The sequence below is a fragment of the Malurus melanocephalus genome, unplaced genomic scaffold (assembly GCF_030028575.1).
Source record: "Malurus melanocephalus ecotype Western Australia unplaced genomic scaffold, MMel_1.1 scaffold_940, whole genome shotgun sequence".
NCBI classification, from domain to species: Eukaryota; Metazoa; Chordata; class Aves; order Passeriformes; family Maluridae; genus Malurus; species Malurus melanocephalus.
Window position 1 is genome coordinate 43105 of NW_026624172.1, and position 14536 is coordinate 57640.

Consider the following 14536-nt stretch of genomic DNA (forward strand, 5'->3'; position numbering starts at 1 on the left):
GGTAGGAGCAGAGCAAGGAAGAGATACCTAGCAAGTTCTTTTACGCTATTTTTCCAACCTTGTCTTACTGCGTTGTAACACCTTACAGTGACCATAACTTCTCAAATTTCTCTCATCAGTCAGAAAGTTGCAACAAATGGTAAGAAAGTCATAGTTAGTTTTCCAAGGTTACCATTCTGCAGCTCTCTTAAGTATTGGCAGGCTCAACATGAAGCATTGTGGCTTCAGTTTGGTTGTTCTGGATTGCAGTCCACTGTGCTACACAGGAGCAGAGCAGGACAGCTAGGTTAATGAATCTTTAGAATCTGATCAGTTGAACAAAGATGCATATTTTCTTTTCCCTTTCTTAAAGCTTTGCTTCCGTCTGTGAGGCCAGATGCTTATCATATAGACCAAGCTGATTCAGAAAGAATGACTGTATATTAGTCCCTTGTGTCAGGGAAGAAGGCTAAAAGCAGAAGCAAGCAGTTCCATGAATAAAGCACCAGACTGAAAATTATGATAGGTATGGTAGGCAATTCGTGAAGCAGCACTTTCCTAATTAACTCTGTCCTTCCCCTGCTTTTCGGCTTTCTTCTGCAGGGCTTCCCCCCACCTGTTTTTAACGTATCAGTTTACTAACCTGCCACACCTGTCCTTCCACTGGGGTTTAGCTCATGGGGTTCTTTTAAAATCTTTAGTAGCCAGGCAACCATCAACATTAGCATTGACACAGGAATATTTATTTGACTATTTGTTCTCTTTCCACTTGTCGGGCAGGACAGAAACAACATAGCAATGATTCATAAGCCTTGTCATCCCATATCTACTCATTATATATAAATTCATAAAACCTAAAACAGAAAGTAGGCCTTCATGTGAAACTAAAAATTATCTGAAACTTGTTTAGTCAAGAGACAGATGTCTCTGATGAAATATAAATATTAATTTTGCTTGGTGAGTGCTGTGGCAAGGTGGAGTTCAAGTAGGAAATACATCTTCGGAGTTTAATAGAATAATTAGTTCTTTATATTAATCTTTGAGCCARGCACTTAGGAACTACAAAATACTTGTTCATGGCTCAAGTAGACCAGGCTCTGGAAGACCAGATCTTCCCCACCTCTTTTTTTTGAAACGAAAAAGAGCAACAACAAAACTCTCAGATAAAAGTTGTACTTCTAAAAGATCTGCAGTATATAGCTAAATTTTCAAAATTAGACATGTAAAAAGAAACATTAATTATAGTACTGGAAGAAGGTAAGGAAATAACAGTTTAGCAGGACTTGAGATCAGTTCTAGAAATAATGGTGTGAAATACACTGTTTGTTATGATTGYTATCAGAGCCAAAGAAGTTGTGTGCATAAGTTCCATACATACATGTTTGAATACCTGCAGGGTATTGCCATTTGTGTATACTGTTGGGCTGGACAAGCAGCACAGGCTGCACTGGCTGGAAAGGAATGTTTTCCTTAAGTAAGGAGGCACACCCAGTTTCAACTCTGTGTCACCTTCAAGACCGTGTGGCTCATCTTAAATGTCCAAACCACTACTATGGAAATCATATTTATGTTAATTTCATATACTTAGTCCTATTACACATTGTTTGGGAAACACTCATGATTTTTGCATTCATCATGACTGKATTTCTGATATTTTCTTGAAAAACTTCCTGATATTCAAATTAAATACAATTGCTTCTTTGTTCAGGATCCATACTTTTCACAGCTCTGGTAGGTTTTTTTTCCAAGGCATACAGACTAAACTTGGAAGACCACAAAGGCACTGGCTAAACCCCTTAGACTGTGAGATTTTAAGGCTCCTTCAGATGGACGGTAAGCACTGRTGCCTTGTGCAGAGGCAAGATATCATTGCTCAACTTACTTACCTTTTTTTCCCCCAAGAAATGCATGCAATGAGAGGTTAAATCATACTCCATTCCTGGTCATTTTTAGAATTTCCTCAGTTGCTCTTTAATTAATAATTTTACTTGATGGTGTGTTAGCCAGGGTAAAATCCAGTTTGCTTTGTTGGCAAAGAAATAAACAGTAATTAAATTAAAGCATCTAGCATTCTGGAAAGTACTGGGAAGTTTAGCTTCCAGATATTGTAATGAACTGAATGTTAACATTCTTGGGATTCTCTAAATGTGAGCCATGTAGAARTGCTGTTTGGGAAAGGGATTTTCTACATGGAAAAAACCAAAACTAAGCTCTTGCTTTGGACCTGTTTGSTAAATAACATTTTAGTATGCAGAATTTGTGCTTTATGCAAGGGGGTATCTTTCCCAGATAATGTATTTCTTGTGGGTTTTTTCAGATATTGGTTATTTTCGCTGTCCTCTACACAGACGTCTACCCATCAGTTTTATGGCAGCTTGATTACAATARAGAGTTTAATCCTACAAATGAACACAAACTGGCTGAGTATCCTGATCTCCTGTGCAGGAGATGTAAAAATAAACATTTTCAAAAAAGTTAAATATTAATTCATGGTAGGCTTTGTGAAGTTAATAGGAGCCATATGCTTGCAACAGGAGATCATATCCTGGAAACAGRCTCCTCTATCCCTAAGAAGCATTGCATCAAAATTGCAGCACTCGCAGACATACTGGAGGTTATACAGATACCTTGGTCTGTCAGTGCCTTGACGTTTTAGGGCCCAGGGCTGGTCTTCCTGAGGATCTGAAATGCAGGGAAACATTTCTTATGCTTTTTCTGTTTGCAGAGAGTTTCAGATCACTGCAGTTTTGCACTCATTATTCAGTGAGAGCTTGAGCAAAGGTTCATGGAAATTAACACATCACTTCTGTGAGCTTCATGGGCTTGGGAATGCGGCAGTTAATCTTCCTGAAAAATTTCTCAGAAGTGAGGCTGTAAAGAAGTATTTTAATGATGTCATCAAACATGTTTGGCACACAGAAAGGGCAGGGAGTTCAGAGGAAGCTGTAGCTTTACCAAAAAAAATGAAGGGCAAGGCAAGGATTCATTTGAGAAGGATGCTTGAACTAAGTGGTCAGGAMAGAAGTTGGAAGGAAATATCTGTGCGTAATTATGGAGATGACAGGTCTGAGATGAGAATTAAATACTCAAAATGAATGCTAGAACAAGAGGAAATAACTGGTAAGGTTCAAATGAAAAATGRCATGGATAGAATGGAAGGAGATAAGGCTTTGATAGCAGTAGTAGAAAAAATTGTACAATGGAAAATGAAGGAAAAGCAAAGTGGGAAAGAACAGCTTCATCCCAGAAAAAGAACCAGATTAAGAGTGAAAGCAAATTGTGCTATAAGACCATGTTATACACTATAGTGTGCYTTGCTTATGTCTTTATGTATGATTGTGTGTAAAGGAGCATAAAGTATTTAGTAGTTARTGGACTACTTCTAATCTGAGATGTATGAATGAATTTGCTACATGTGTGTTTTCCCTCCAGTAAAAAATTAATCTTCAATGTGTCAAACTTTCTGTGAGAATTTATGCAATGAAGAGAACTGTGGGCTTGTGCTGTGAGTGGTATTTTAYTGAAGAAACATTTCAATGCAGTAATTCAGTGTGGTGTGTTTTTTTCAAGTTACATGGCAAATGATGCTTCTGAAGATGTTTGCCCAAGCTTCCTGTCATTTTACATATTTGTTACAAACTTTCAAACTGGATATGTAAAGCTAACAGTGTTGGGTTATGTGCCTTCTCAGTTGAACTAGTGTAATCTGGTTTGGTCACCTCATTTCTCTATTGTCAAGTCAATTTGCTTCACTTGACAACAAAAATAAGAATTGAACTTCAAGTACTTGATTCAAATTTTGTGTTCTATTTAAATACTTTGATTTTGCTGGTATGTCATTGCTTGACCACTCATAATTAGAGCTTGTTGATAGACTTTTAAATGATCTTATATCAAAATTAATTTTTTCTGGTCAAAACTAAGAGGAGAAATCCAAAATAGTGTATAATTTAGTGGCTGGAGACACTTGAAAGAAGACATAGAGAGATCTGAGCCTCCTTYTTGTGTAGCATACAATACAATAGGACTGTGATAAACTCTGTAATGATACCCAGTGAGGCCACTCGAAAGGACAGTCTTAAGTATAAGCCTTAAAACAGTGGTATTATTTGCTTCAGAWTTAGTAGTTAAGGCTTGCAGAGATGTGCTGGCTGAGTATTAAGATTCAAAGGCATTTGATACTTCGTGAAAAGGGGTGGCAGAGCAAAGAATAAAAATGTGGAAAGGAAGTATCTAACGTATTTTTAAAAGGTATTAAAACTGTGCTTCCCTTAAGAAAAAAAAAATAAAAGACATACAGTCCTATTGATCTGAAGTAATTTTAACTTATCAGTGCTTACCATAATACAATGGCTCAGTCCTGCTCAAACACAGGTTTCAGTAGTTCAAGTCTTGTGTGAGGTGTACACAATGAATGGAACCATTCTTGTGAACCTTGGATTCCACACTTTACTTTTTAAGAGCCTAATTTGATAAGAGTTGAAGGTGTAATCATCTTACCCTGTTGAGCTCTATTTTGGTAAATTTGAGATGTGAACGGAGTAACCTAGGGAAGGAGGGGTAGGAATTGTACTGAAGGAAGGAGACCCTTTGAAAGATTCTTAAAACTGTAAGCAGGTTCTTGAGCCCCAGACTTTGAGCACCAAAGCCTGTTTTGGACAGAGTTGTATTTCAAGGCTGCATATATCCCAGTATGAACTCTGATATTTTGCAAGGGTTAAGCAGAAGTTTTGATAGGAGTTGCTGCCTTGCCAGTTAMTGTTTTCATAAAATCCTAGAAAGTTAATAACATTCTTTCAAATTTGGTTACATTTGCAAAATATCTTGAAAATATTTTTAGGGGAGAGGCGACTGGCTCACGTGTGTGCTTAGGCTTTAAAACAAATATTTTCTGTCTGGATTTTAATGTTAAAATGTACTGTAGTCATGGTCTTTTTTGATTTTAATGACCAAGTTTGAGACAAGAAATACTGTAATTGATGTCAGATCATCATTKATGTCAATGGAGTTAATTTGTATTCATACAGAGCCTATGCCATTAAAGTTAATTTAAATTCTGTGTTAGTCCCTCTTAAGTTTCTTCTAACAGCAACAAAAAAAAATTGTTTTCCTAATTCTAGGGATGTAATCCTCTTGCCGAGACTGGACGAAGCAAACTGCAAAATCAAAGAGCTGTTCTAAACCAACAGATTTTAAGAGCAGTGAGAATGAGAGCTGGCGCTGAAAATCTTTTAAGGTATATGTCATGGTTTCCTAGTTCTCTTACCCAAACAACAATTGTTTAATTTTCTTTTACTTTGTAAAAATTTCTTAGTTGTTTTATTTTCTCCTTTTCCCCCCAAACATGCTGCACCTATTACTAAAGATGATTTGTGAATCTCCCTGAGGTTTTTTCAGGCTATAGCTCCATAGAGTCATTACTTGTTCTCAAGTGTACTTTCTGTGCTGCTATGTTGTAGTAAATGAGCTGAATGGTAGACTTTCTTCGGTTGCTCTCTTTGTTCAGCTTTTTTTGCTACTGATAATGGCAAGTGAACCTTGGTGAATATTGTAATGAGTCCCTTTTACTCCTCAAATTAAATAAAGGTATTGCCACTGTGCTCTTGGCYTTTTCCAAGATCCTGTTGATCTGTGCTSCATAGTGGAAAGGACTGTCAGTTGYCTTCTTTATTCACATGTTATTTGAGCTGGGTTACTACTAGTTGCCACCAGAATTCTCCTACAGTTTGAGGTAACTGGAAGAGATTTTGCTCTTCATCCATTATATCTTTTTAGGATATGTGTTCATATGTGACTGTCCCCATAGGAATAGCCTTATGTTGACCCTATGCTAAGGCTGTTACATCCTACTTGACAAACAGTCTGAAGCTTTCCAATCTGACACAGAAGAACTGAAAATTATCCCAAKCCTCATCTGCAGTTTCCTGTAGAGTCTGTTTCTCTGCAACTGGAGCTACAATRGATCTTCGAAAACAAAATCTAGTAAATCTACTTAAAGATTATCTAAATTGGATAAAATCCATTTTCTTAAACTTGTCATYGATAGGTTGCCCATTTTCTGTTACCTGCTTTTATCTCCACTCCTGCAAAAGAGGTGACAGGTTGYAAACTTTGGTCATTTTAGCCTCTGTGACTGATTAAGTTTGCATTGTTTTCTGGTGATTGACTTGAGTAAGACTTAAGACTTTTACTAYCTTTTGTATGGTTAGCAAAATTGCTATACCTGCTTTTGAAATGGAATGCTTCATTCAGTTATTGTATCTGCTTATCTATTYAGGAGTGTTTTGGAGGGGCTAAAGAGATGAGTAATATCTGATGTGARAACTGGTAACATGTAACCTAAATATCCTAAAAGTTCAGTTTCTGATGTCAGTATTAACTGCTGAAATACTGAAGTTGCTGTTTACAGGAGTGGGAACTCAATCTACTTAAGAGTAGAAGAACAGACTGGTTTTTAATATTTTAGAAATCTAAAATTAAATTATACCTGTTGAACTATTAAAACTTGCTAGTTTCTTGAAACAAGCAATTTCAAAAGTAATCTGACTACTAGGCAGTTCACATGACTCGTTATATTTACAGTCTCCTAAGGAAAAACATAAACAAGCTTTATGTTTTCAGATTCTATTTCAATTTCATCAAGTTCTAAAAGAAATAAACCAATTGTTGTCCACAAAGAGCCTCCTGCAGTAGGACTTGAGAAAAAACTGGAAATGCAGGTTTCTTWACTTTTCGCTGAAAGTACATGTTAGGCTTGAACCACATGACCCATATAGTGCAAAAGACTTTTGTTCATAGAATTTCTAAAAGTCACCCTCTCCTTTTCATTATCTTTTGTTCTGGATGTTCTRAGTTAAAATTAAATTCACAGTAGAGTTATGTGGGTCTCAATGGTATCACATGGCCCCTGTAGCTCGTGGTCACTAAAGAATTTGTCTACAGTGCCAAAAACATGAAAAAGTAATCAAATTATTTCTAAATTGGCCTGGATGTTCACAGCAATAGAGCCAATAGAGAAGGCAATCTGGATGGAACTTTGGGTTTTCTGTAAAAGATGTTAGAGTCCTTCCTGTGGAGGATCGTAAGCTTGGCCAAACATGGAGCCTTAATATATCATAATAAAAGTGCTTATAAGATCAAAGCTGTGTGGTGCTGCCTTTATCAAGGAAGATCCACTCCACCATATGTTTGTATCCAGTCTGGCTTATGAAGGCAACAATCAATAACATTGATTAATTTAAGTAATCCAAGGTATTCAATGGGGTACAGCATAGAAAATTGACAGACATCTCATTTGTAATACAAAAAACAAACTTATAATTTTATTTTTGGAATAATTAGTTCTTCACCAAGGTGCTCCTTAAAACTGGAGAACTGCTCCAAATGGAGCCTAGATTTACAAGGTTGTTCATAAATATTTATGAAGATAAATTTTGTCTTAAAGGTAAATGCAAAATGCTGCAAATTTACGTTCGTTATTGTCTAAGATTTGAACTGTAAGGATACAATATCTTAAGCATAGGGATCTTCTATCTTAAACCCATACATGTGGATTTGTAGATACAGATGATTTAAGTATCTTGGAAAGAGTAATATTCTAATAAAATTGTCAGTATGGGGAATCAGGTTAGAAATTCTTTGCATATTTATATCACAAGTAATCACACAGAAATGCTCAGGGTGTGTTAAATACTAACATCCATTGTGCTAACAGTTCAAAGTGTTGTCATCTAAATACATAAATGGCAAAGGAAACAAGCAAACAAAATCATATTTACATTCAGCAAAATCAAATTATAAGAGAAGACTGTCGTATTAAAAAGATGTGGTTGAAAGATATTTTCTTCTGTAATAATTCTTTGSTGAGAAAGTTATTTTCTTTTATTCTAAATATCAGAAGTTGCAACAGATATGTATTCAATTTATAAGGTGGGGAAGTCTCTTTTGRAAAGTGTCTCCTGACTTCTCCCACCTCCACCCACCTATTTTTGAGGGGTAAAAAAATCACACAATCTGAAAATAGGATMGTGATTCTGTTTAAGATGCTTTAGTTTCATTGATTAATGTATCTGAACATAAGCTTGACCCTTAATCATACACAGAAAATTTGGCATATAGGAAATCTTCCATGGCTGTATGCTATTATCTGGAAACTATCCCAGACACTCTCTTGACAGAAAGAACCTAATAAATTCTGARACATGAGGTCTTGTATCATTTAGTAAGGAGATAAAAAGAAATCTTAAAAATACTGAGAATGCTTGCATTGGAAAGTTGAAGGGGGTCAAGCAACCTTGTAGAAAACCTTTTCCTCAGCAATAAAAAAATTATGTCTCTGCAGAGCAACCACCAACAACAAAGTTCGAGAGCAGGTACTACTGGAACTGAGTTTTGTAAACTCAGACCTGCAGATCTTAAAGGAAGAATTGGAAGGACTTAATATCTCAGTAGAAGTTTATCAAAATGCAGAGTAAGTATAAATCTAAGTTACTCAATTATTAACAGATCTTCTGTTTACCCTTGAAAACAAAATTGTCTCTAGGTGAGTGTGAATGTTAGACACTAATCGTGTGGAAGAACAAAGAGCTTTATAGGAAGAGAACATWTTTGATGGTAGATTTATTGACTAAGGGTTAGTCTGCATATTTGTCCTTCTCTTGGGAAATGTATGTACCATTAATCCTTGGATATGAACTTCCTTTGAAGAGTATTGCAAGAATTGAAAGTTTTTGGRACTATACTCCAAACACTTGGTACTTAGCAAAATTTCCAGTACTGGGAAGGCTAATTGTTCACTCCAGAATATACTGAGCCAAACTTAGTGATATAGTAATGTCTCTTCTCAAACGTGGTGCATACAACAGTCCCCTCTTTAGCTGGAGAACARAAACACAATACTGATTGGTGATCAAGGCAGACTAGGTGATCTTGAATGTATGCCATTCAGTGACAGAAAAACAAAAATTCCTTGGCTAAAGCAGAGGAAKTTTTAGTAGATGAAGTTGGATTTTTTCCAATATATTTTTCTCCACTTTGAAGAGCACACTAATTTTYAAATTGCAATGGATTCCTCAAAGATAAAACGTCAAAGTTAAGGAGTATTCATTGCCTGCATACTGAAATGATTTCTGGATAAGTTATGTCTTGTTGCTCCTAAAACTAAATTATTTACTATTTAATTAACATTTGCAGCTCAAGGTACAAATTGAAATGCTTCTTGTAATGGGGTTTTAATTATGGGTCCCTCTTAGCAATGTTCTCAGTTAGGTGTTAAACTTCCAGGTGGATTACAAGGAATTTTTAATGTAGAAGGATGATGCACAKTTCCAGAGAGGTAACTTCCAACTGGTTGCTGACTTGATGCAAAATATCTATGTTGTATTTTTCTCAAGTAGAAACTTGTGCTAAACTTCCTATCCTCCACCCCCACGACAAATTTTGACAATTATTTGATGCAAAAATGTTTTGGGTTCTTTTTGTGGATTTTTGTTTTGTTTTGTTTTGTGGGTTTTGGGGATTTTTTTTGAGATTTGGATTTTTTTATTTAAGATTTTACTGGTCTTCATAGATGCATGTGAGCACAGAGAGCAGTTATTGCTGTGGAAATGAGAGCAGGGCTCCACAAGTATTATCTCTTCTTCCAGCTAAAGAATGTTAAAAATATTTTGATTCTCATTGGAGGATGGGCAGTAGGTCAGGCCCCAAGGCAGGCAGAAGTGTTGAGGCTGGACAGCAGTATATTTGTTATTCTCTCCTGATCCTGCTTTYCCAATCTGTTTTGAATGGTGTTTTGCCTTTCTTACACTTTTCATTCTAAGCTCTGTATGCTTTTTGTGTTTCATTAACTAAAATAATTGATTTAACAGTCACTGCTCTCTAGCCTTTAACAGCAAGTAGCTATTAATAGTTGCTCTCTGACTATTGTGCAGACAGTTGTCAACATGAGGTCACACCCATGGTTTACTGGATTAGCCTGCATTGTGTTGAAACAATCTGAAGGGTTGGCCTTCCCACTACTTGTGCATATCTTAGCTCATTGAGAAGCACGATGCTCTTTCTACTCAATTCTGGAAATCCAGGGYCACTTCCCTAACTGTTCAGTATGCCCATGATGTTGGCAGCCTGGGTGTGACACCTGAGCTGTAAAAAAATTGAATTCACTTTCTTTAAATCACCAATGCTGATATCTGCAGGGACTGTGGGTGGTACTGGAATTGATTAAATCAGTAAGCTAGGACTTCTTTTCTGTGTGTCTCACTTTTGGCAAAAATATCTTGATCTAATCTGTAGTAAAAGTGTTGAATTTTCTTCTGAAAGCCTCATGAGAAATCAGATCATTTGCACTACTTGAAATGGTGATTTGGCTCTATATCCTGTAAATTCTTTTCAAGMTAGCAGAGCCACTTTCTGGATCATAAAGGACTCTTCCTCTGCTTAGGAARCTGCATTCCTACTGCCACCCCTCTCAACATGGAATTTTCACCAGTAAGAAAGCTGGTTTTGCCAATCCCACATAAATGAATGTTGGATTTTGTAGTTGGTAATGGAATTTTCTCAACAATGATTAGACAGTCAAAAAGTTGTTTCCAGGAAAAATGAAAATATTAGGTGAAACTTAAAATTGCTTGATACTTGATCTGTTAAAACCACACAACAAACTATGTATCTGGAAGCAATTCTGATCTTTTTTTAAGTCAGTTGTCATTCTTACTGCCCTTTGATATTCTAGAGGTTGACTGGTCTAGAGGTTAACACTCAGCATTGCCTAGAATCTAAGTAGTTCTTGGACTTGCTACTCCTAGACTTTTCACTGGGAAGGGTATACTTTGGCCCTGCTTCTTCCTGTGTTACACACATAACTACTACATATGAAACCAGTGGTAGCATGTAAAATACTGATTATAACTACTGATACKTATCATGGCTTTTACTGTGGCAGATCTCCAAGCAGCTGTGGAGCTAAATTGCAGTAAGCTAGCCTTGGGAGTCTCCTTTTCTTTGCCTGAAGGAATAATAGGCTTAAATGAAACAATAGTGCAGGCAAARCTCTCTCCTTGAGAAGTCACTAGCCATTAGGCAGATTTTCTTGTGCAGGAAGGAACTGTTACAAACTTTTCACTCTATCCCACCAGTGTACAAACTTCCTGTTATCAAATAAAACAAAAGTGATTATAACAGACAAGCAGAACACAAGTAGATTTCTGAATCTTATTTGCTTTTTTCCATAGAGAGACTTTCTGTATTCCCTTGGTACCTCTTGGCCTGAAGGAAACCAAAGATGTAGACTTTACAGTTCCACTCAAGGTACATTTTACATACATATTTCAAATAAATAGTTAACAAAAATAACTTCCATTTAATTTTGTTTAAAGAAACAGAAGTAATTTAGGTACAAATTATTTTTTGTTTTGCCTTAAAATGAAGATCATGACAAGTTAAAAATTAGCTACCAATTATTTGGGTCATTGCTCCTACCTAATTAGAACAAGGAGTCCAAAAACGTTATAAGAAATTTCACTTTGGAGACCGAGTTAAACCAAAGAGAATAAAAATTCCTTTAATGGTTTTGTTTCTAATAAGAGTATTGATTACTGATAATTGTGAAAGGAAGTAGTAATGAAGCTCTTACTCAGCACAATGTATTGATACAGCAACTTGCACTAACCAAGCTAGCTCAATTGGGAAGAAGTGTTGCTGCATTAGCACTGCTTGTTTGTTGACTAATACATTTTGCTAGCTGTTTGAGCCTTCTTCTGTATTTTCTGTACTGTGTATTGTGCAATATGGATTTTTATCTCACAGTAAGTCATCTTGTACCACTGGAGCATTTGTCTCTATTTTTACTTCTGTGGATTAAATTCCATGGTCAGATCATGGTACCACTTCATGTCATTGAAGCTTTTTTATTTTAATTGGAATTGCCTTAGTATAGCTTACAAGAATTTGGCTTTCTCTTCTGAAGTCTTTATGGCCACATGATCCCTGTATCATTTTAGTTAATAGGGTTCATTTGTCCCTTTCAAAACCATTAAGTGTTGTTTTAAAACCTACTGGAGCTGATGTAGCAGATGTTTGCTTCCTTTACATCAGAGTGAAATTTCTTGTCTAAGATATCAAATCAAATAATTAGTCCTATTGTCTTTTTGTAGTCTCATTGCTCTATGTTACTGTACTATTGACTAGAAGGTAGTAGACATTGTTCAAATCACAACTGAATCAATTTCATACAGTTTGCAACTTCAGAAAAAAACAGTTCAGGCTAATTTTAGATACTCCAATTTTTTATCTTYTTTTCATTCTTAGGACTTTATTCTGGAACATTATAGTGAAGACAGTTCTAACTATGAAGATGAAATAGCAGATCTCATGGATCTGAGACAAGTAAGTTCAAGTATGGTATATTATGAGGTCTTTTAATATATAGTTGTAAACATTTCTATGGAATCAAATTATGACATTATTACTTAGGGCTTACCATACTCTTATTGACTTCATTTCTGAGACAAGTAACATGGATCTCCATTGTCAAAGAGCTTTACTATCTGAGTAAAGAAAAAGTGAAGAAAAAGATGAAGTAATAAAACATAATTAAGCTATTGACACAGCTTTGTAAATCTTGTTAATCRAGGACTTGTATTAAATACTTCTCTAAAATTTTAAAATACTTTAAATTTAGCAGGAAGAGTGTTGAAGTGGATTAATCTGGCAAAATATTGTAGTAGAATGGTGGGTATTTCTAACTATTGTTTGTGTCCTGTGTTATGCTAGAAACATAAACCTTCTCTGTAGCTTTCATAAAATACCTACAATCTTTATTTAATTAACTTTGAGAAAGCCAAACAGAATCTGTTTGCTTTTTTTAAAGTTATGTGCTACTTGTATGCAGCTGAAAAACTCTTTTGGCATGAATCCATATGGCTTTAAGCTTACTGTTCTCAGATTCCATGCATTTCTATGATATGCAAAACTCCAAAGGAAGCAGAACTTTGTCTTTGGAATTTCAGTATTCATCCTGTAACTCAACAGAATGCACTTAATTTTATTCTATTGTATTTCAAGGCCTGCCGTACTCCTAGTCGAGATGAAGCTGGCATTGAGATGTTGATAAGCTATTTCCTGCAACTTGGTTATTTAGAAAACAGATTTTTCCCACCCACCAGGCACATTGGAGTTTTATTTACATGGTAAGTGTGTAGTTCATGTTTCTCTTTAGTCCCTCCCCCACCTCCCAACATTGGTTAATCATTAACCGTCTTTTGTTTAATCTGACGCATGTCAGTGTGTTTTTTTCCCCCTGAATCCCTGCAGTGCGTTGGTTTTTTTTTTTTTTTTGAGAAGAGTAAACCTGAATACAATATACCTGTTTCATTAGAGTGAAATCATTGGTTAGATTAYGATTTGGGCTATAGGTTAACACAAGGGAGAAAGATAGAAAGCAATTTTCATTTTGGACAGCTACATAAGGTAGTTTTCAAATTATGAACCTTCATGTACAAAATGAGGACAAGGAACAGGGTCAGACCTTAATTCCCTTCCTTCGATTTGTTAAGACCACTTGGGCCAGAAGAGAGAAAGGAGTGACTTAATTTTTATGAGGGAGTATTTAMTACATCTGCGAACAACATTTGACTCTGAATTCTAAATTTTTATGATGAGAAAAGGTGACTACCATGTAGCCAAGAGGAACGGCTAAATTTCTAGTCATAACTGCAAATAGGAACTTTAAACACAAGCAGGAGAGGATCTGACCATGCCAACAGTGATCTCTTTTTGATCTTTGGGTGATCTTTGGCAAAATCTAATTAGGAGAGCATAGCAGTACGTACAGATACTTCCCCACTRCACTCTCCACATCTATGATGTTTTATAGACACTTCTGAGTTAAATATAATGACCTTATGGAGAYACTACTGTAAAACTTGCTGAAAACTGCCTCAGATAAAGCTGTTCTCTGGCTTGTGTTAATTATGTGGATTGTCCTTGCAGGAGTTAATTGTGTTTCGATTCACCTTTATTTCACTGTTGCAGAGCAGTTAAGAATTCCACTACTCATTCAGAAAAAGATAATGGAAATACTTGTTTTTTCAATGGACTCTGCTAATCTTAACATTTTTTTCTAATACTTGTTTCCCAAGGTATGACTCCTTCACAGGTGTCCCAGTGTGTCAACAAAATCTGTTGCTTGAAAAAGCCAGTGTTTTATTCAACACTGGAGCTCTTTATACCCAGATTGGAACAAGATGCAATCGTCAGACCCAGGCTGGACTTGAAAATGCTGTAGATGCTTTTCAGAAAGCTGCAGGTATACATCTTAAAGTACTGAAAATGTTTTCATGCAAATGTTCCCAATCTCATTCTGTTGTACAGATTTCTGCATTTCYTGCTGAGCTCATTACTCAAAAAAGGAAAAATAGGGACATTCAAGAAGCCTAATGAAGAGCTCAGATGAAGCTTTAATTGAGAACCTGGAACTGTAGACTGAATGTGCAGATAAGATAGGGAATAGTGTGGTTAATGATTATTGAACTGCAGTTCAAAGGTCCAAATTATAGCATTA

General features: G+C 35.9%; 1 protein-coding gene across 2 annotated transcripts in view; it reads left to right on the forward strand.

The window, feature by feature from the left end:
- RHPN2 (rhophilin Rho GTPase binding protein 2) overlaps window positions 1-14536 on the forward strand; it is a 28774-nt gene that overhangs the window by 4270 nt on the left and 9968 nt on the right. For both annotated transcript variants that reach the window (XM_057386242.1, XM_057386243.1), the window contains exons 2-7: window positions 5100-5215; window positions 8321-8449; window positions 11208-11283; window positions 12283-12360; window positions 13039-13163; window positions 14115-14281. In XM_057386242.1, coding sequence (XP_057242225.1) covers window positions 5100-5215; window positions 8321-8449; window positions 11208-11283; window positions 12283-12360; window positions 13039-13163; window positions 14115-14281 — 691 coding nt within the window. The remainder of the gene's footprint in view (window positions 1-5099; window positions 5216-8320; window positions 8450-11207; window positions 11284-12282; window positions 12361-13038; window positions 13164-14114; window positions 14282-14536) is intronic.